At 41.9% G+C, this 20,037-nt stretch overlaps 1 protein-coding gene and 1 pseudogene across 2 annotated transcripts in view; one reads left to right on the top strand and one right to left on the bottom strand.

Moving 5' to 3' along the window:
- Positions 1-1,992: 1,992 nt before the first annotated feature.
- Positions 1,993-20,037, bottom strand: part of INIP (INTS3 and NABP interacting protein) — a 79,614-nt gene continuing 61,569 nt past the window's right edge. The window contains exons 2-5 of one of the 2 annotated variants that reach the window (XM_086962051.1): positions 19,128-19,230; positions 14,201-14,291; positions 10,876-10,922; positions 1,993-2,274 (exon numbers count right to left, since the gene is read on the bottom strand). In XM_086962051.1, coding sequence (XP_086818177.1) covers positions 2,169-2,274; positions 10,876-10,922; positions 14,201-14,291; positions 19,128-19,230 — 347 coding nt within the window. In that variant the 3' untranslated portion in view covers positions 1,993-2,168. The remainder of the gene's footprint in view (positions 2,275-10,875; positions 10,923-14,200; positions 14,292-19,127; positions 19,231-20,037) is intronic. The other variant, XM_086962052.1, reaches the window with a different exon arrangement.
- Positions 4,155-5,033, top strand: LOC147728192 (solute carrier family 25 member 44 pseudogene; annotated as a pseudogene).

The raw sequence follows: 20,037 nt of genomic DNA, 5'->3' as shown, positions 1-20,037 counted from the left end.
AGATCATGACATTCTTCCTTTTGAATGGCTTAAATTCTTAGGGTCCTCATGGTCCACCATTCACAAAATTAAATAATCACTGCATACAGATCTATTGGTAGCTCCCCAATTCAACTCTGTAATTAGTGACCTAAACCTATAAATGTTCAAGCACAGGACAATCTTTCAACGTAAACTAATCACCGAGTGAAGCTTACAAGAGACAAAGTAATGTGATGACCGGGCTCTTGTAATGCGGTCTATAAGGAGCTCCCAAAAAAATGTAATAAATGTTCAATCAGCCGCTGGAAGATCAACCAAAGGACCTCCAGAATCATGAAGCCAGATGTCATGGCATCCAGGGTCCCTGGCTTTAGAACTTTTTAATCCCTGGCTTCAGGGGCTTCTCTGGTTCATATAACTGCTGAGGAGTTTCACCAGACAGAACTCTTTCGACTGCTATTCCAAGTTTCTTCCTACAGCGGTCCATTGTGAGCACAAAATGACATGGAAAAGCTTTATAAAGTACCATAATACAGAATGAATATGAAAACAATACCACTTAGAAATTGCACTAAATAGAGAATAACCCAGACCTGGGACTCTAGGAAGCAACAATGTAAAGCATAAATTACTCATTTCAAATTATGTTACACAAGTATAATCAGCCGTACTAAGAAATAATGTGGACTGAATGTTACTTTCCTAAACCTAAAAAAGGTTCTTTTTTTATCCCTTTTCTTTTTCATGGGAAGGTAGGAAACGTATTCTAGGTAGGGAGGGGAGTGGAAGAAAAAGAGCTATAGCACAAACAGGTACATATAAATAAAGCTATATATATTTAAATGTTATAAAAGGTATTTTTAAAATGGATAAAAGTATTAAAATTTACCTGAATTTTTTTACAATTTTCGGACAGTGCATTTTCAGGCAACTGAACATAAACTAGTCAGGAAGGAGTACACAGAAAATGACAGTGATTCTGCTTTGCATTCCACTGAAGTGATAACTGCATGGCAGGTTACTAGTCTAAAGTGGCCCCCAAAATCAATGGAGAATGGGAGAATTCCACCTCTGTCTGTTTTTCACTTTCATAATTCATAAACGTACAAATCACTACCGAGAACTCAACATCAATGGATTTCAAATATCCTACATACGAGTTAAGCATGCTGGTTGGAAAAATATCATATTCGCAGCCTTATCACCGATATAGATGTTGTGAAACAAATGATGCCCATTTAGATTAAAGCACAGCAAGGTAAAGAACGGTATGGTAAAAACAATGGAGGGTCAACACCAGATAACCCGACCACCGGTCTTTCTGATAAACCGTCCAGCGTTGAAATGGCAAGAGAAAAAGAACACAGACTATGACCGGTCTGGTGCTGCTCCCATGAGGTGTCCACTGTTTTTATCCCATAGCTCTTTACTCTGCTGTTGCTTTAATCTTTTCATTGCCCTCTTTTCTTTATTAACATTAGTTTCAGTGGTTAGGTTATGAATATTCTATTTGTACAATCAGTATGCCAAACTAGCATATAAGACTTCTGGAATTACAAATGTTTTGGCAATTCTCTCATTGTTGTTCTGTGCGGGGTAGTGATTTGTACTACTGTGGCCTCCTACTGGGGAGGTAGAACAGACTTTGGCTTTGGACAGAAAGGCTCTATCGTAAATGGTAAAGCAACATCTTCATTACCCATTGGCTGAAAATCATTCAGGAACACTGCACCGCTGGGGCTCTAGTGAGGCAGGACAAATATGCATACAAAGAAACCTATATTATTTGTTCATACATCCTAAAACAAGGTTAATGTCACAACTGTCATTATTTGCTCACTATTACTGAGACAGCGTGCGACACACCTTTTTTAGACACCACAAATGAAGGTACAATTTTCTAACATTTACTCTGCTTGCACTATCCACCTTATGGTTTATTTGCATTTATCTGTATCCACTCAACTGCATGTTTGAACCAGATGCAAAGAATTAAGGGAGACACTTAGATTTTAGCAAATTTGCTTTATGTTTTTTTGTAAAAGAAAAGTATACAAAAAATATTTAACAGTTAAAAAAACATATAAAGTTACATTTTGTTGATCACTACAGAGTTATCGTATTATAGTTTATGACAGCAGCCTTGACAAGTCAAAAAAAAAAAAAAAAAAAGGAGGACACGAGAACTACATCCATTTAATCTGGGTCAAGACGTGGTAATACTGGCAAAATGAGATTTCCAAATGAGGAGTCTTGTGTAATGAAATAGCCTGATGAATGTGCATGGGCGTGCTGAAAAAAATAGAAACACATCAGGTTAAATATGTCCAGGCACCAATAAAGTCATGATTATACGATTTAAAATGTATTGAGCGTTAACTGCAAGCCAATAAAAAACATGTTTTTAACATAATTGGTGTAAATGCCAAGAAAACAAATAGACTATTAAGAGCAGCTCAAGTACATAATTATTTTGGTTTTATGCACATATTGAATGCTAATATTCTTAAGTGTGAATTAATCCAACTGTACTTTCTGTATAAAAAAGTCTAATCTAAGTTCTAAATAAATATGTAGAAATTGAAAGGAGAAGCCTGAGGAATCTGAACACATGTTCTTCAGCAGCAATTTAATAAAGCCTACTTTTTTAAAGTCGCCGAGTGCTTATCTAATGTCTTTAAACAGCAGATCACTTTAGAGTTTCACACTGCCGTACCTGGGACGTTAGTGTCCACATAACCCCTACGACTCCCAACCAAACAGAATACACCCTTTGTTACCTTCTGCTAACCACTGAACTTAAACGGATCGTATTGGCCTGGAAATCGGCTTATTCATATTACAGTTCACACATTGTGTGCATGGGTAACTTCTATCCATAGGACACACTATTCACAAGGCCCTTCTCCAAATTTCAGTAGATTATATAGAGGTATTTGGAGCCCATTGGATAGATTTCTTAGAGAAACTTATTTTCTAAAGTTTGCCTAACTCAACAAGGTCATCACTGTCACAAGAACCGTATTTGCGTTGTGTTGTGGGACAGACGTTTCCATCCCCCCTTCTCTCTTACCTCTTCTAATAGTTTTTTTTCTTATCCTGGTTCTTTCCTTCCTGGGTCTACTAAATCACTATGTAGGTTTGTCTGCATGTTACCTTTACACCAAAATGCTTTTTAGGTCGAGGGACCGTAGGCTGGCTTGCCAGCCGGAAGTCCGGAGAATTAATGTGTCTTAGTGTGGCAGCTTAAACCCGCCTCTCTCCTAGTCTCTCCTCCATTGGCTGGCTTCCTAAACGGAGGCCAGCCATTGGAGGAGAGAGGCGTCCCTCCATAGAAGCTCCGTCTCTTTCGGATTCGTGGGCGTGTTGGTGCGGTTCTTTCCACTTTTAAGCCCCGCCCCTTTTAGGGACGGCCAAACGCCCCCGAATCCGAAATTTGCAGAGTTGCGGCCGCCATTTTGCGTTGCTTTTCTGGTGGCTTCACTAGCGCTTGGGAGCTGTAGCAAGAATAAAATCCACAGAAGTAAGTGCCGTTTTAGATTTAGTTTATTGAATAAGCGCTTTTAATTTCCACAAAGCGCTGGGGAGCGCTTTCCGTTCATCGCGGCTGCCCACGCCGCACTTGTGCCAATTCTCGTCTTGTTTGCTTTCCTGGTGGCTTCACTAGCGCTTTTAAATTTCCACAAAGCGCTGGGGAGCGCTTTCCGTTCATCGCGGCTGCCCACGCCGCACTTGTGCCAATTCTCGTGCCCACACGGCTGCCAACCCGCCTTGCAGCGCAAGAAGAGCGGGAGAGAGGAGCCGGCGCCCTCGCCTGACGGTGGGACAAAGAAGAGCCTCGCAGGCTCCATTTCCGCTTCCCCCTGGCAGGAGGAAGCTGTTCTCCAGCTCGTGGGCAGCGCTGCGCAGCTCCGGTCTCAGGAGCGGACCAGGCCAGAGATCAGCACCAGCGGGGGCTCTCCTGTGTAAAAAGAGCCCCGCTCCCAGTCTGCAGCTTACCTGGCGCGTGACGGACCGGGCTGCGCAGGAGACCTCAGTCAGCCCCACACCGGGATGAGTGGTGCCGCCCCAGAGGAGACAGACCGGAGGAGACGTCCCCAGACATCCGGTGAGTGGAGCCCGGTGTTGTTTGGTACAGAGGGGGGCGTTGAGGCACATTGCTGGGTTTTTATGTTTTTGGAGTGTGCAGGACTATGATGATTCGGGTCAGCGTTTATCCAGTTACACTCATTCGGACCCGTCTGCAGATTCAGAAGGGGAAAAGCCTTTACAATGGTACATTTGAAGCCTTTCTAAAGATTCTGCGGACAGAAGAGGTGTCTGGTTTCTACCGGGGCTTCCTGGTCAACACATTTACCCTGATATCGGATCAGTACTATGTAACAACATATGAGCTCACTCGCAAATATGTATCAGAGTACACTAACAGCAAAGTGGTGAAATCATTAGTGGCTGGTAGTTCTGCCTCCCTTGTGGCACAGAGCATCACGGTCCCCATTGACGTGATCTCTCAGCACCTCATGATGCAACGGAAAGCGGAGACTTTGGGAAGCTTTCGAGTGCACACTGGCGATGGGAAAAATCCAGTAGCTCTGGGACAGACTAAGGAAATCATTGTGCAAATTTTCAAGGCAGACTGACTGACGGTTTTTTACAGAGGCTACGTGGCCTCTTTGCTCACATATATTCCAAACAGTGCCGTCTGGTGGCCCTTCTATCATTTCTATGCAGAACAGCTCTCTCGGCTCGCTCCGAATGACTGTCCGCATCTAGTGCTCCAGGCTGTCTCTGGACCATTAGCTGCAGCCACAGCATCCACTATCACCAACCCTATGGATGTGATCCGGGAAAGGGTGCAGGTGGAAGGTAAGAGTTCCATCATAAACACTTTCCGATAGCTGATAGCAGAAAAAGGTCCTTGGGGCCTCACGAAGGGCCTGTCTGCTGGCATAATTTCTGCCACTCCCTCCACCATTGTCATTGTGGTTGGCTACGAGAACCTGAAGAAGCTCAGCCTTCGTCCTGAGCTGGTGGATTCTAGACAATGGTAGCAGTCTTTGAGAAATCATACTTTTACCCTTCGGTGTGTGATCGGTCAGAAACCTCTAAAAGCTCCAGACTTCGGACATTCTGGTGAACTAGTTCTGTCGGGATTAACTGTTGCCAAAAATTGAGCCATCTTCAGGGTCTTGCTGCACACCAGATTTATGAGAGACAATCTTCCACATGATGGTGACTGGGACATACAGTGTCACTGTCTCACTCTCCGCTCCATGGTGGACTTGTTGAAAGATTGCAAGTATTGGCTGCTGAGGTGTATGGATCTACACTGCACAGCTTGCTTCTGGATGACTGGCAAACTACTGATCGTTCCAGCTCTACCTGCTCTTTAGCTTTTGAAGACACAATCGAGTGAAGCCCGGCTAACTCAACATCCAAGCTGTGGGCCATGTTTGTTTTGTATTTTTTATTTGTATATCCCCAAAACTCAGGTGTGTAAAACTGATTTGTTACCCTTGTGTATAAGCTTATGTAATGATGGCTTGAATCATGTGCGGGCTGCGGTGATTAGGAATTTTAATTGGAAAGTGGGCAGGAGTATTGGGGGGGCTCCTTCGGAATTATTTATAGGTACGCTGATACGTTTGAAGAATCAAGCACTGAACCAACCAAGGACATGAATACCGCAATTAAGGAAACTATTGTCTAAATCAGCTTTTCAATGATGTTAGGAATTGGGCAGTTTAATCTCAGCCTTCACTGATGGTTCTGTAATTTTTTCATTTCATGTTGCTCTTCTGATATCTTAGAGACTTTTAATTATGAGGATGACATCTCTTCTATCGACTTTCTTTAGATGATAGAAGCAGTTGAATGGTTGCAGCTTATTAAAGGACCCAAGTGTGTTGGCGGCCATGTTCTCTACTTGTTGTTTTGTCCCACAGTCCCAGGTTATGTCCTCCGTTTGAATGATCTGCCTGACTTTTGATTTGGTGTGGCCATGATCTTCTTTCATTTTTTTGCAAAACTTTTTTTATTAGATAATGTTAGTAACAGTTTACAACAATGTCCACTGAGCTGTCAAGTCACAACCAGCATGTGCATATTCGCACACAAAGCCAGTTGGTTGTATGAATATGCAAAAATGATATATGAGGAAGAAAAAGTAATAACCCCCCGCCTTCCCCCACAAACACTAAGTCGTGCCAAACCCAAGGGTAAAAAAGTAACCTACCCGTCCTGCAGTTATATGTGTTGTTAATATTTTACTCGTCAGTCCATTGCTCCACATTACCGTTTTAAGATTACAACAATGTAATGCATGTCAGCAATTTTGTTGATGTATGTGCCCGCATGGACTGGCACCCACATCTCGTTTGCACGCCCTACCATTTCTAATAGGTGATAGCCACCACTGTGTCTGAGGGGCTTCATATGAGAGCGGCACCCAGTATAAACTTGAAAGGGTACCTTTAGTGCCCACTAATGTAGGAAAAAGTGTCTTGAATGTAGTTGTATCTCTGTCTCCCTCGGTCGGTCTCCCTCTCCTTTCCTCCGTCTCCCCACACATCCATCCATTGGTTCTCACGTTCACCCTTCATTCATCCACATTTGCATGCTTCCTTCATTGTCCATCCACTCGTCGGTATATGCATGCATCCATTTATCTTTTTAGCCATTGATCCAGTCACTAGCCCATCACCTATCCTTCCACCAATCCTCAATTCACTCTGCTACTTATCGTTCCATTTCTCCATCCATCACTCCAATTGGTTCATTCTAAAGTCCATCCATCCTTCCACCCTTCACCATTTCTTCCTTCTTTGTTTCGAAGTTTCCTTCCTTCTTTCACTCTTCCTTTCCCCTTCCATTCTTGTCTTTCTTTCTGCCCATCTTACTTTTTCCTCCTGTGTAGATAGCTTTTTTGTGGGTGGCTCTATGTGTGGGTGGCTCTGTGTGTGGGTGGCTCTGTGTGTGGGTGGCTCTGTGTGTGGGTGGCTCTGTGTGCGTGTGGGTGGCTCTATGTGAATGACTGTGTGTGCGTGTGGCTCTGTGTGGGTGAAAATGCAATGGGTCATGTATATGCAAGCGATTAAGCTATTGGCATTGTAAATGACAATGCCATTTATTTAACGATTAAGCTATTGGCAATGTAAATGACAATGCTATTTATTTATGATTTTTAAAAAAATAAGCAATGCCAATAGCTCTACCTTTAATAATGCCGAGACCATTGTATTGTAAATGCTCGTTACTATTTAATGCCTAAACCTGTCCTTAAAAGAGGACTTTCAGTTAGCAGTCCAATCCCTAGTCATCGCTTGCCTAGACTATGGGAGTGCCACTCTTACAGGATTACCAAAAGCCAGGCTGGCTCCTGAAAGGGCCACTCTGAACTCAGCCGCTAGGCTCATCATGGGATACAGTAAACGCAACTACATTACACCTGATCTGAAATATCTCAAATGGCTCCCTTTGAAGCTAGATTTCAGTTTAAGATAGCCTGCATGACCAATAAGGCTTTTTAGCTTAACACTCCTGTCTACCCGGCGGCAGCTCTAACTCTCTATTGTTGAAGCCACAAAGGTTCAACAAAAAGGAAAAAACGTAGAATCGCTCCGTCTCTGGAAAGTGGAACACAATTCCTCCTGAAACTAGATCTAATCCTTCAACTACTCCCTTGAAAACGGAATTAAAAAGGCTATTGCTGAATAGAGGCCTTCAGCATTTGTCCTGAGTTCACCAAGTCAAGACTATTTTTCCTATATACATTTCTGTATCCAGAGTATTCAAAGTGGTTTGTCTTCATTGCATATATTTTGTTTCTTACCTGTTCTTTTTTGTGGTTGCTGTTACAGCCTATTTGCACAACATACTGCTAACTGTATTTTTATCTGTTTATCGCCTGTTTTTTCCTCCTGTGTTTATTTATTTATTTATTTTAAGGTTTTATAGAGTGCAAACAAGACCCGTGAGGGTATCAGAGTGCTTTACAGATTCATAGAAGTAATACAAGGTCAAGACAGGTACAAACACAGGAGATTAGTACATTGGAGAGCACACAGAGTCAAGGGGTCGTAGGTAGGCGGGATATCATACAAGTACTGTACATTGAGGGATAGGATAAGCTATACAGCAGGACAAAAATATTACACTAATCACAAGAGTAATGTACAAGGTCGGAGGATAAGGCAATAGTCTCTCAGGTGGCTGTGGGAACGAGTTTAGCCAAGGAATTTACCCATGAGGAAGGACTTGGCCTCTTTTTTGAAGCGTGCTAAGGAGGGGATTTTTTTGATGTCGGGAGGGAGGGAGTTCCATATTCTTGGTGCAATCCCAGCGAAAGCCCGATTGTAGGTTTTTGTTCTCCTAAGTAGGAGGGCCTTGGCCGATCGTGAGTTTCTGTTTTCTCCGGATAACACAAGCTTCTGTGCAAGATACGCAGGGGAGTTAAAGTGTAGCGCCTTGTGCGTGATGCATGCCAGCTTGAGGTGAATCCTAGCCTCGAAGAAGCCAGTTTAACGCTTTCGAGTGATGTGATCGAATTCTTTTGAGCCTGTAAGTAGTCTGGCGGCTGCGTTGAGGCAGGCTTTTAAGGCTGCTAGCGAGATCTTGGGTAAGCCAGAGTGGGTGGAGCAACCATATTCCAGTCGAGAGATAACTAATGATTGGACTGCGAGTTTTAGGTCAGGAGCGTCTAGAAAGGGTTTCAATTTCCATACGTAGCTCAGGTGGAATCTGGTCGATTTCGCCATTGCGTTGATGTGGTCTCGCATATTTAGGTTATAATCCAAGGTAATTCCCAGAGATTTGGCCGAATTCACAATGGTCGGGGAACAGTTTAAGGCGGTGATAGCTTTAATCCATGTCTGGATCTCAGGGTTGCTCTTGGGCGGGGAGATTAGAAGAACTCAGTTTTCTTAGCATTGAGTTTGAGTTGATTGGAGGAGAGCCATCTGACGGTCAGCTTCAGGGCCTCATTCAGGGTGAGGATCTCTGCAAGAGATGAGATTTTTATGTAGATCTGAGTGCCATCAGCGTACATATGGAAGGAGATATTTGCAGTGCGCAGGACTGAAAAGGGTGGGGGACAATGTTGATCCCCGAGGGACTCCCATCGTGACCACAGCGGGAGCGGACAGTTCGCCATCGATTAGGAATCTCTGAGATCCGTTTTGGAGGTAGGAACTAAACCAGTCGAGGACTGTGCCATCTAATCGTATCCTAAATTTGAGGCGTCCGAGTAGCATCTCATGGTTGACTGTGTCGAAGGCCGATGATAGATCAAGGAGGATCAGGAGACAGGTTTTGTCTTGGTCAACGGCTTGAAGAGCGTCATCAACGATGTGGAGCATGGTGGTTTCAGTGCTGTGCCCCAGTCGGAAGCCTGATTGGCAGTCATCGAGTAGATGGAAGTTGTTGATGTGGTGACTGTTTTTGTACACACTTTTCCAGCACTTTAGCCAGGAGCGTACTGTTGGAAATTGGTCTAAAGTTGTCTGGGGAGGCTGGGTCCAGCAACAGCTTTTTCAGAATGGGTAGGACTTGGCCTGCTTTCAGCGAGGTCGGAATTGATCCCTGTCGCAGGGAGGCGTTAATTATTGCAGTCCAGCTAGGAATGATAGATTTGGCAACGGTCGCAAGACAATTTGAAGGGAGCGGGTCATTGAAGTGGTTGTTGGGGTTCAGGAAGTAAAGGATTTTCGCGTCAGCGACTTCATCATAGGGTGCAAATTCAGACCAGTGTGCTAATTTCTTCGTTAAGGACCATGGCGGCAAAGGGGGAGTAGGCGGAGGGTCAAAGTTCGGAGGGGGGGGAAGGAGGCGGCCTTGAGTTCAGTATCTAAGGTTTTGATTTTGTTTGCGAAAAATGAGGAGAAATCCTCAGCGGAGAGGAGAGACTTGGAGTTTTCTTTCGCTGTTTTGGACAGTTTGTTCGATTGGAGTTTGACAATCTCAAAGAGTTTGCGAGGTCTGTTCTGGGCATTTCCTAGTTCCGCTTTGAAGAATTCTTTTTTTGAGTTAACGATGTTCTTGTTGTAGGTAATTCTGGCCTGGCGAAGAAGTTTTAGGTGATCTGCCGAGGGGTACTATCTCCAGACTCTTTTATATTGCCGGAGGGATCTTCTCTCGTCGTTTAGGGAACTAGTGAACCATGGGTTTCTATCTCTGACTGGAGTTCTTTTTAGTTTAAGAGGGGCTAGGTCATCCAAGATGCTTGACATTGTAGCAGAGTAGTGATCATTGAGGTCACGGACAGAGGTGATGTGGGCGAGGGTAGGTCGGTTTTGAAGCAGATCTCAAGTTTGTTGATGTCTAGGTTTTTGGTGTCTCTGATCCAGCGTTTTGGAGTACCTGTTGTGTATTTGTACAGTGGTCGGATACTCAGAAGGGTCACTTTTGCGCTATATAAAACTCCTTAAATAAATGAGTAAATACATTTCAGGAAGAGGAACTCTCACAAAGACTACTGGAACAAGAGGATCCCACTCAAGCACATGGTTTACCCGTTTCCTTTACTAATTTAAAAGAAATATCAAATAAATGTAAACAAAACAAATCCACTTTTTTCAGGACTGTATGGATACGGACAACCTTTTTTTGTACAGGCTGTTAGTGTTTAGCCTCTTGGAGAACAAAAGAGAGTAATTTAGTGTGAGAGAGAAAACATAAAGGCAGAGATAGTACAATAACATAAGAGTATGAATTGCAATAGCCATTTTATTCATTCCCCAAATGGATAGTTCCAAGGATGCAACATAAATACTTACATAGGTTTCTCAAATCAAGTGAAACAGTAGAGTATTCTTGTTAAAGGGGCAATTCATTGCCAAACCGAATAATCAACTACCAAGAATACAAATCAGAAATTACACTTTTACTAGTACTCACTTTCGACTTATACAAATGGACGCCATCAAATAGGAGTTTGTCTGAAACTTAAAAAAACATTTTTACAAACAAACTACAGAAAGTCAGAGTACCGTATTTTCCGCAGATCCCCAAATAATCAATACAAGAGTCAGGGTCCAGCTGAGGGCAGTCACAAAGAGAGGTTTAGAGGAGTCTGATTTAAGTGTACAGCTGAGCAGTACCACAGAACTACAGTCAGAGGGACATGCATGCTGGTTGGTAACTATTTTTTAGAACTGGTTTATTAAAACGATAGCCCTACCTGGGCTTCTCAAGGACCCTACCTACTTGGGGCTTATAAAAAGTGGTATCCTCATAATGGCAGAGGCTGGTCACAGAGCTGTGGTAAAATATATGTGGGTGGTTGGGGACTAGAGATCCTTACTGACTGCTGCTTACAAGCAGCCAAGCGTGGGAGGCAAGTAATAGTGATAAGAAGGATACCCGCGCTAAGTCTGCTGGCGCTAGGGGAACAAATGAGACACAAGCCCAGAGAGTCTGGCTAAGGATGTTAGTTTAACTAGCATCTTAATCCTCATCATGGCAAGGTGAATCAAGTCCCGTACTCCACTGACATGGCCGCGAGTGCAGTATCACAGCTCAAACAAGTCAGCGCCATCATATAAACTGACATTAAGTTTGCTCTGTTCAATACGGGTATCCCTTATTATGCACTCACCGACCACTTCAGAGATATCGCTTTATATTAAGGAAAGACTGCTCAGCTTCATCCTATGTGCCTTCCCCTCAATCAGGTAGGTAAATATCACCCAAATGGGCTAAATCACTAGTTGGGAGCTTGTTATGTTATTTGTTAATCATGGCATGGGTAACCCTTTGCATAAAAGGATATATCTTTAGGGCATACCCATAATCATTTTTAGAAGAAACGGAATCCCTTCACTTATCCAGTAGAAGAGCTGGATGTCAAGCTCCCATAGACCCTAAGCCCTTCCATGCACATATTTATATTTAGGAATGTATTTGATTCTAAGAGGCTGGTGAGACAGCTAGAGCGATCTCTAGGACATAACCTAAAAAACCCTTAGGCAAGAATTTTAGAGGCACTCTGCAGGCCTCTGAGAACTTCTTGCGATTAAAAAGAGACAAAGTGCGGGGTAAGTTAAAGAGAAAAAGGTAAAGATGCAAGAAAAAAACAACAGCCAGAAAGATAAAGCTCGGATGAAAATGGAAAAAGAGCAAGAGAGAATGGAAAAGAAAATAAGTAATGCGATATAGTATGAGATTTAAAGGCACTCCTGAATACCGGTATCATGACTCATGAAAGGCAGCAATTTGAGTGTGCCATCAGGCCCCACTCTCTCTATAAAATGGCAACAAACAGACTATATAAACCTCTTGGTGTAGCTGTATGTATCATATATACCACAATCTTTTTTTCACAAAAGTTATTTAAACTTAACCAGCGTACAATGGGTTTAGTTCAAGCAGAAAGATAAGACTTCATTTCATAGCTCTTGTGAGCCTGGTATAAGTTTTCCACTGTAACATGACTGTAATATGGATTTCTGAAGTTCTTCTGCACTAAGATAATATTATGGAAAATGACCTTTCCCCTGTAAGCATAAATGTGTTTAGGTAGTTTTATTATTACACTTGTTTCAAACAACGTGTTTCATTGGGCCACATTTATTTTCACTGGCATGTTAAACTGTAAATATGCATATGTATTAAATATAATATGCCCCGACCACAAGATAAAGAATCTCAAGTGACGCTCCAACTAATGAGGTAGAATGCAGAAACATGATCAGACTGTCCGCCCTGGTGTTTGACTCCTGCAGTGGGGAGGACCAGTAGAAACATGTTACACTTGATCGCCTGGTCCCATAATTCTGGTGCCAACCAGCAGGGATGCTGAAAGCGAGTGCCATCTTGTTTTTTCACATTAAAAAGGTGCAATCTACTTCCAGATAATCCTCTTCATTAAAGACCATGTTAAACGGCGGGTCGTTACATATTAATCGAGAGAGTGGCTTCCGGTTTTAGATTGACACAAGCTCCGATATAGGATAACGGAGGGCACAAAACCTTAATTTTACAGATCTTTGGTGTGACCATATATCATAAGATATAGGATTCCCTTACATCAGGCTACTCACACCTTCTAGATGAATTTTACAGACAGGACTAAGGGCTCATCCTAAATTAAGGCAATATACCACCTTTCAGCAAACAATTTCCAGTTAAAATTCCATATTAGTTAGACAATGGTGAACTTGAATAACTTGCCCTCTACAAGACTTAATTTAGAACTCTGGTGGCTGTTCTTTCCAATTTGAAACCACATTTGTATAGGAAGAGCCATGTAACCAAGGTCCTCTAAATACTGGAAGATGGTGGAGCACCTTAAGTCTGAAGGAGGATAACACAAAGCCCTTACGTTGAAAAATCTTGTACGGATAACATAGGACAAGGGGGACAATTGAGTGGTATGCTCTACGGTACTTAAGAAAAACTAAGACTCAAGCCAGAACTTGGAATCAATAAAGCAGCAACGGAACTGCTTTCATACTTTTTCTTAACCAGGTAGGCATAAATAATGGAAACTGCCATGTTACAGATGCCTTGCACATTTGGACATTTTTCACACCAATTTCCTGATGATTTGTGGTGAGGTTACCAGGGAAACAGAGAGCCAAAGGCCATCGTGATGTTTTGCTAAATTCAGTCTGGACCTTAGAACATGAAAACTTCCAAAGTACAAGCAATAGACACAAGTTTGGGATTATTCTACATTACTAAAATGAGCTGAATGCTCAAATAAATAAATAAATAATAAAACAAAAAAAATCAATGAACTGGACTAGGACTGCGACTATTATGAGGTACGCTGTCTGATCGGACCATACATAGCATGTCAACACCTATGACTTGCGCACTACCACAGAAATATTTTTTTAATCTAATATGCTCAACAGCAATATTCCTACTGCTGTTATTCACCGAATAAAAATTAGAGTGTAGCAGCTTTGAGGATGATAAATCCTGATTTGAGGCTCGATTAGAAGATGTTCTTAATATTATACAAAACGGCCAGGTGGTGACTACCTGGAGCTACAGAGCCTACTAGGTTTTATGCACAGCAATTCCATTGTGATCATGATCCAACTATTTATGGGTATGATAGAAGAACTAGAAAAATACAAATTTAAAATGAACAATTGCAGTATTCGAATTATTATCAGAAGGCAAAAAACAAATCTAAATGTGGTAGGCACAATATTTGTTTCACAAATTTAGTACTGATTTTTTTATTTTATTTTTAGACGCAATGACTTACCTGCAGAGCAGCTTTCTGCTGTGCTGCTATATGCTGCTGTTCTGCATGGTCCCGGAAATCTTTATTCAGACTGGACCGAGAGAGGGCAATGCTGAAACAGAAAATAACAGTTCAGACATAGCTATTTAGAAAGGGTTGGAATGGATTACCACCTACAGACGGGTGTTATCTTGTGAGTGCCAACGTAAGCAGTGAGAAAGTGAGATGCACATAGGACTTAGACACTAGGGGCCTTATTACAATGCCCGTCGGACGATCATCCAACTGGCATAGTGTAGGAAACCGGATCGCCCGAAAAGGAGTCAGCGGTCCAGCTTCCAAAATTACAATGTGACCGCCTTTATGCCAATTGGAAAACATATGTTTCCTATTGCGGCTTGTGTTGCGGACCGCAGAACAAGCTGCAGTAGGAAAAATACACTTTTTAAACATCCATGCACTGCGTGGCAGGCACCGCATCCACAATGCATGGATGTTTTGTGCCCCCCCCATGGCCCACAGATGACAGGAGCCCTGCTAGGGCCCCCAAAGACTCTTTCCACCAGCCTTTTTATGGCGAAAGAATAGACTTGAAAAGGCTGTTGGAAACGTGGATCGTAAGCCTGAGCACACACTGCCTCCATTTTAGGGATTCCGATCCGCCCCCTACCCCAACGGACTCCTCCAGCCTTTCAAAGGTGTAGCAGATTACCCCGCAGGCATTGGTCAGACTGTCTGAATCATAATACGGAAGTCGGACTGATGCCTCAGATGCCGGGTGGAACGCCAAAGACAAACTGTTGGATGCCCGTCTGCCCGACTTCGTAATAAGGCCCTTAATTTATTACTAATATATCGGGAGGCAATCTAACCTAAAACACTAACACCTGTTTATTAACGCATGCCAATATACATTCTGCCCAAATCATTGTAGAAAGCAGGTATTTGCCAAAGCAGAACGGTCTTTTAAATAAAACAAACCAGCTTTTGATTTACAACTGCGCATTTTAATATCGTTCTTTGCCTTCCATGACTGGGTGCTGCTAGACCCTTTGAACAGTAAGTAATAAGTATCTGGAGGTCAATCAGTTTACGCTTAGTACTTCTTGAAGAAAATGAAACATGGAGATTGTTCTCATTTGGATCCCAGCACCACATGTGGTATCCAGCGACTCTGTGCCCCAACATCTAAAAGTGTTCTCTCCAACCTGCCACATTACAAATCAATAACCCAGCCAACATACATTTTGACCATCTTTACCAGGTTGTCATAAACTGGCTCTCACCCGCCCACCTTTCTCTCTTCTGCAGTTCTGGGGTATATGGCGTAGCATTAAGGTGCACAAAGGCTAGGTAGGGAACCATGGCAGGGTTAGGCTATGTAAACGCTGAATACAAGAATCAGTGCAGTATTCACCCTCTGTTATTGTAGCACTTCAGACCAGGGAACCTGAGAAAGCCCCGATTCAGACTAAGCTAGTTACTTACAACACACCAGAAAAAAGGTCAGGGCACTAAAATCATGCACTGGTACAAGTATATTGATGTAGGATTGAACAATTATGGTAGTGCAAGAGCTGGGAACCTGACCTCACTAGTTCCCTCAACTTTTGGATAGCCAAAAACACAAGATTCAGATATGCTCAGCACATACCCAAGTAATATATAATGCGTATCACAGGATTAATAATCCCAAAACCCAAAATTATTCAAGAACCAATAGACAATCCTCCAAAGAAAATATACAGAGTGCCAAAGTTTTTGTGAAAAAACTTGTTTTCCTCTTTATTTAATGTTTTGATGGACAATCATTCATTTAAAATACAGTGCAAAAACATAGCCATCATTGCAGACGCGACGCGTTTCGTCTCCATGAGGCTTCTTCAAGGCTTTCTGTAAATAAACAACCAACTCCAGTGTAGCACAGCGTCAAGAACTTCAATGGTAAGATGAGATATTCATGAAAAAAACGAAATTGTTTTATTTTTTAGGAAAGCAACGTACAACCCTGTACATTGTTTTTACGATCTCGGACGCCACTCTGAACGCTGCACAAACAGAAACCAGGGGAAATTGTACTACCGTGGGAGATTTTTGACGACATTTACAACACGTCTAATAAACAGAAAAATACTTTGACTTTCCAAAAAATAAAACGATTTCGTTTTTTAATGAATATCTCATCTTACCATTGAAGTTCGACGCTGTGCTACTCTAGAGTTGGTTGTTTATTTACAGAAAGCCTTGAAGAAGTCTCATGGAGACGAAACGCGCCACGTTGGCAATGATGGCTATGTTTTTGCACTGTATTTTAAATGAATGATTGTCCATCAAAACTTTAAATAAAGAAGAAAACAAGTTTTTCACAAAAACTTTGGCACTCAGCATATTTTCTTTGGAGGATTGTCTATTGGTTCTTAAATAATTTTGGGTTTTAGGATTATTAATCTTGTGATACGCATTATATATTATTTGGGTATGTGCTGAGCAGATCTGACTCTAAGCAAGATACTTGATTGTACAAGTCATATTTAACAGATGTACCGCTGGGAAAACAATGGCGACTTGGACTGGTTGTGGGCAGACGCCTACAACAGGCCGAGAAGACTGACATTATTAAAAGGAAAATGAAAGAAAACACAGTAACAAGAACTACTATAAAACGAACGTTGGGCAAAAGCATTCATTTTGCAGGATATTTTGTGAGTGGCAAAACAAAGATCGTTATAGGTTTTGGATGAACATGGAAGAGGCCAGGGGCATATTTCAATAAAATATGTGACTCAAGGATACTGGTAGGGTTTTACTCTGAGCTTTTCTGAATTCCACAGTGATGTACAGTGGGAGCTCTGAAAACCAGGCTGTGGATATGGACCCCCGATTAGACTGGAATCCTGCAGAATAACCTGTCAAGAAGCAAATTCCCGAATCTCAGCGAATAAATTAGATGTGTCTGAGGGTACGGTTAGTATTGCAAAACAGGGCATTCCATCAGGCATGCTCTAATGGAAACCATTTTCTATGCTCAACTCTTTTAAACCAAATGCAAATTCACAAAGGGCTCCCACAAAGAATATCTGTGGTCCTGGAACCCTGCTGGGATTATGGAATGTAGGTAACACCATCACAGGGATTACCTGCAAACGTTGTTTGAAGTCAGGCTGTTGATGCTTTGACCTGGACCAGTCTCGGTAAGATTTAAGTGGTAATATTTCAACTTTTACATTTTTCTCATGTCCCCTAGGCATTGATTCAATTTGAGTGAGTTTCCCTTGCCCTCTAACTTATCATTAATGCTACTTTATGCGTCAAAACTGTGATTGGGCAAACAGAACTCACCCAGACCTGCATTAACCATCAGAGTTTTCTTACTACGATTATAATCCCCTCAAAGTTGTGGGCACACAAAGATCTCTACAGCAGATGTCTTAACTAACATATTTTAAAATGCAGCCTCTTTATAATTAAGATATAATTGATTTCCTGTCACATTTGTCCCCGTTGCAAATTTCTTTGTAGAGGATTTTTTCTTTTACATAAATGTATAATTTGACTGTTTGACTCTGCTTTTCAAGCCCCGCCCCTCGTAACTCCACCCCTTTCCTCTGACACACCTTGACCTTCAATTTATGGGTTACCAGAGTAAATGTTTTGCAATTCCAGAATGCAGATTTTTCTCTGAGCAGAGCTAGGTTCTGTGCACTGCAGCCTTCAATGTACTCTAGCCGTAGAACTGCTAAAGTAGTTTAGTCTGAACCCACAAAGCTGAGTCGAATTGCAATTGCAGAGACATGCGGCAGTCAGCCCGTGGGCTACAGGATATATGCATGACATAAGTATTATTCATACAAACTCTGCAATCAAAGACATTGGCTGTATGCTAAAATGTGATGGTAAAGGTATGTCTTATGCAGTATGGCTTCTTTACTTGTGGATAGTGTTGGTGTGTTATCTGGTAAGATAACTAAGGTGGGTAATGCACGCCCTACAGAGCTCTCTATGTGCATTCTTCCTTTAAACAAGTTGGAAAAATCGAAAAAAATAGCTTAGATGGTTAAAGTGCCAACTGTATAGCATAGCACTGCTTGTAACTTTCAAGCTTTTAGTTTGTATCCTAATAAGATAAACCAAAGGGCGTACAGATTAGTTGCAAACATCCTTGCGCAAATGGCGAGTTACAAGTTCCTGGCAAAATAGCTCCAAAGTATGCATGTAATCGGCCAGGCATATGTTTGAACTATTTTAGGTTTGAATTCAACACTTTATTCTTAGGCTGCCAAAATAGGTATCATTGATTCAGGTGATTAATTTTTAATGCCAAACAAAATTCAGTGTGCATTGTATTTCGTACAGAATAACATTTTCATTATACCTTGACAGACTTCCTAAGTGCCACACAAAGCATATCTTCGTTTCTTCTACAAATGTTAGTAAAAGTGTGGAGGTATCTAACAGGACTGCCTTTGACTTCCAACAGCGGCTCCAAGCTACAATACAACTCGGACCAAACGGATTATACTGCCACCATTGCTTTTAAACATTTGAAGGCAGGCATGAGTGTACAGCGTTCCATCACCCAAACCCATCATGCAGTATGAAGGCAGATACTGAGAAAGCACACGCAATGTGTGCAGGCATCACTGAGACACTCACCGGTATGTGTTGGAACAACGTACAGGATGGACCATTCCCCCCAAGAAGGTGGAAACCAAGTCCTGGCATAAAAATCTACTCGAATGCAGCTTGTTTGCATTTTTTTCCATCACCCCTTGAAGGCAGTTAAGTATCAAGCTAATCTCAGATTGTGATCACAATGTGGTCAAATCCCATTTCTTGGATGTGATCTACGATTCCCCAACTATACTACTGCAGAATAAACAAGGAAATCGCACAGTCCGAAAAATGTTTAGCACATCTATTTACTGGCCTTAGAAAAGTTGTTCTGTACCTGGCTCCAGGGCTGTTGGACGAGGACTGGTTCTGCATCAACAACTTTCTCTTCTCCTTATCTAGTTCAGCTAAGATGGCAACCCGGTTTTTGTTCTGAAAACCTGGAGAGAATTAAGACCGAGAAAAAAAAAAAATTCATGAAACCTCTATACGGACTCCAGCACCAGAAAATGTTCCTGTGATAACAGTCCACATAGCACTTTTCTGTAAATTGTAACAGATCATTAGGAAATCTCATCTTAAACCCTTAATTTTACAAAAGAATTATTTACCATCAGGCGACATTTACATTTTTGTATGAACTAGGCGAAACAAGAGTATGCTATAGGATTGCCATGTTTTTCTCCAGAGGAATCTGCATTAGAGCTTTCTTAGATGATTCAGGAAACCTGATGACGTAATAAGGGTTAATATATTTATTTTAACTCCATGCTTCGCTTTATTGGTGACACCATTAGGGCTTCATGGTTAAATGTAAACAGTGTCTGTAGAATCTAATTTTGACCATATGGCTATTATTTGATTTGGTGTATTAATGCATGAAGTCTGTATCGAATTCTATTTTTATTCACGTTTCATGTTTTATTTTAACTGCTTTGGCACTGTGGGAATTCTGGTTTTAGGACATTAAGGTTTTTACAAAGAATAAAGAACAGGATGACCGACAATAAGTTCAATTTTGGTGCGACACTTCCTGTCCCCGTCGTCCAAGGGCACAATTTTGGTCAATAGGTTTAATCAAGAAGCGGAAGGAGCACTCATTGAAATCCGACACAAAATCTTAGTCCAAATAGTTAAATTCTTTATTTCGGTAATTTTACCAAGAAATTCATACAGCTGACGCGTTTCGTTCCATGTGGGAACTTAGTCAGGGCTCTAATTGGTAAGTGCCCAATCGGCATGGAAAC

Source organism: Lissotriton vulgaris, chromosome 3_1 (assembly GCF_964263255.1).
Source record: "Lissotriton vulgaris chromosome 3_1, aLisVul1.2, whole genome shotgun sequence".
NCBI classification, from domain to species: domain Eukaryota; kingdom Metazoa; phylum Chordata; class Amphibia; order Caudata; family Salamandridae; genus Lissotriton; species Lissotriton vulgaris.
The sequence above is the reverse complement of the archived record's forward strand: the minus strand, read 5'-3'. Positions and strand labels throughout refer to the sequence as shown.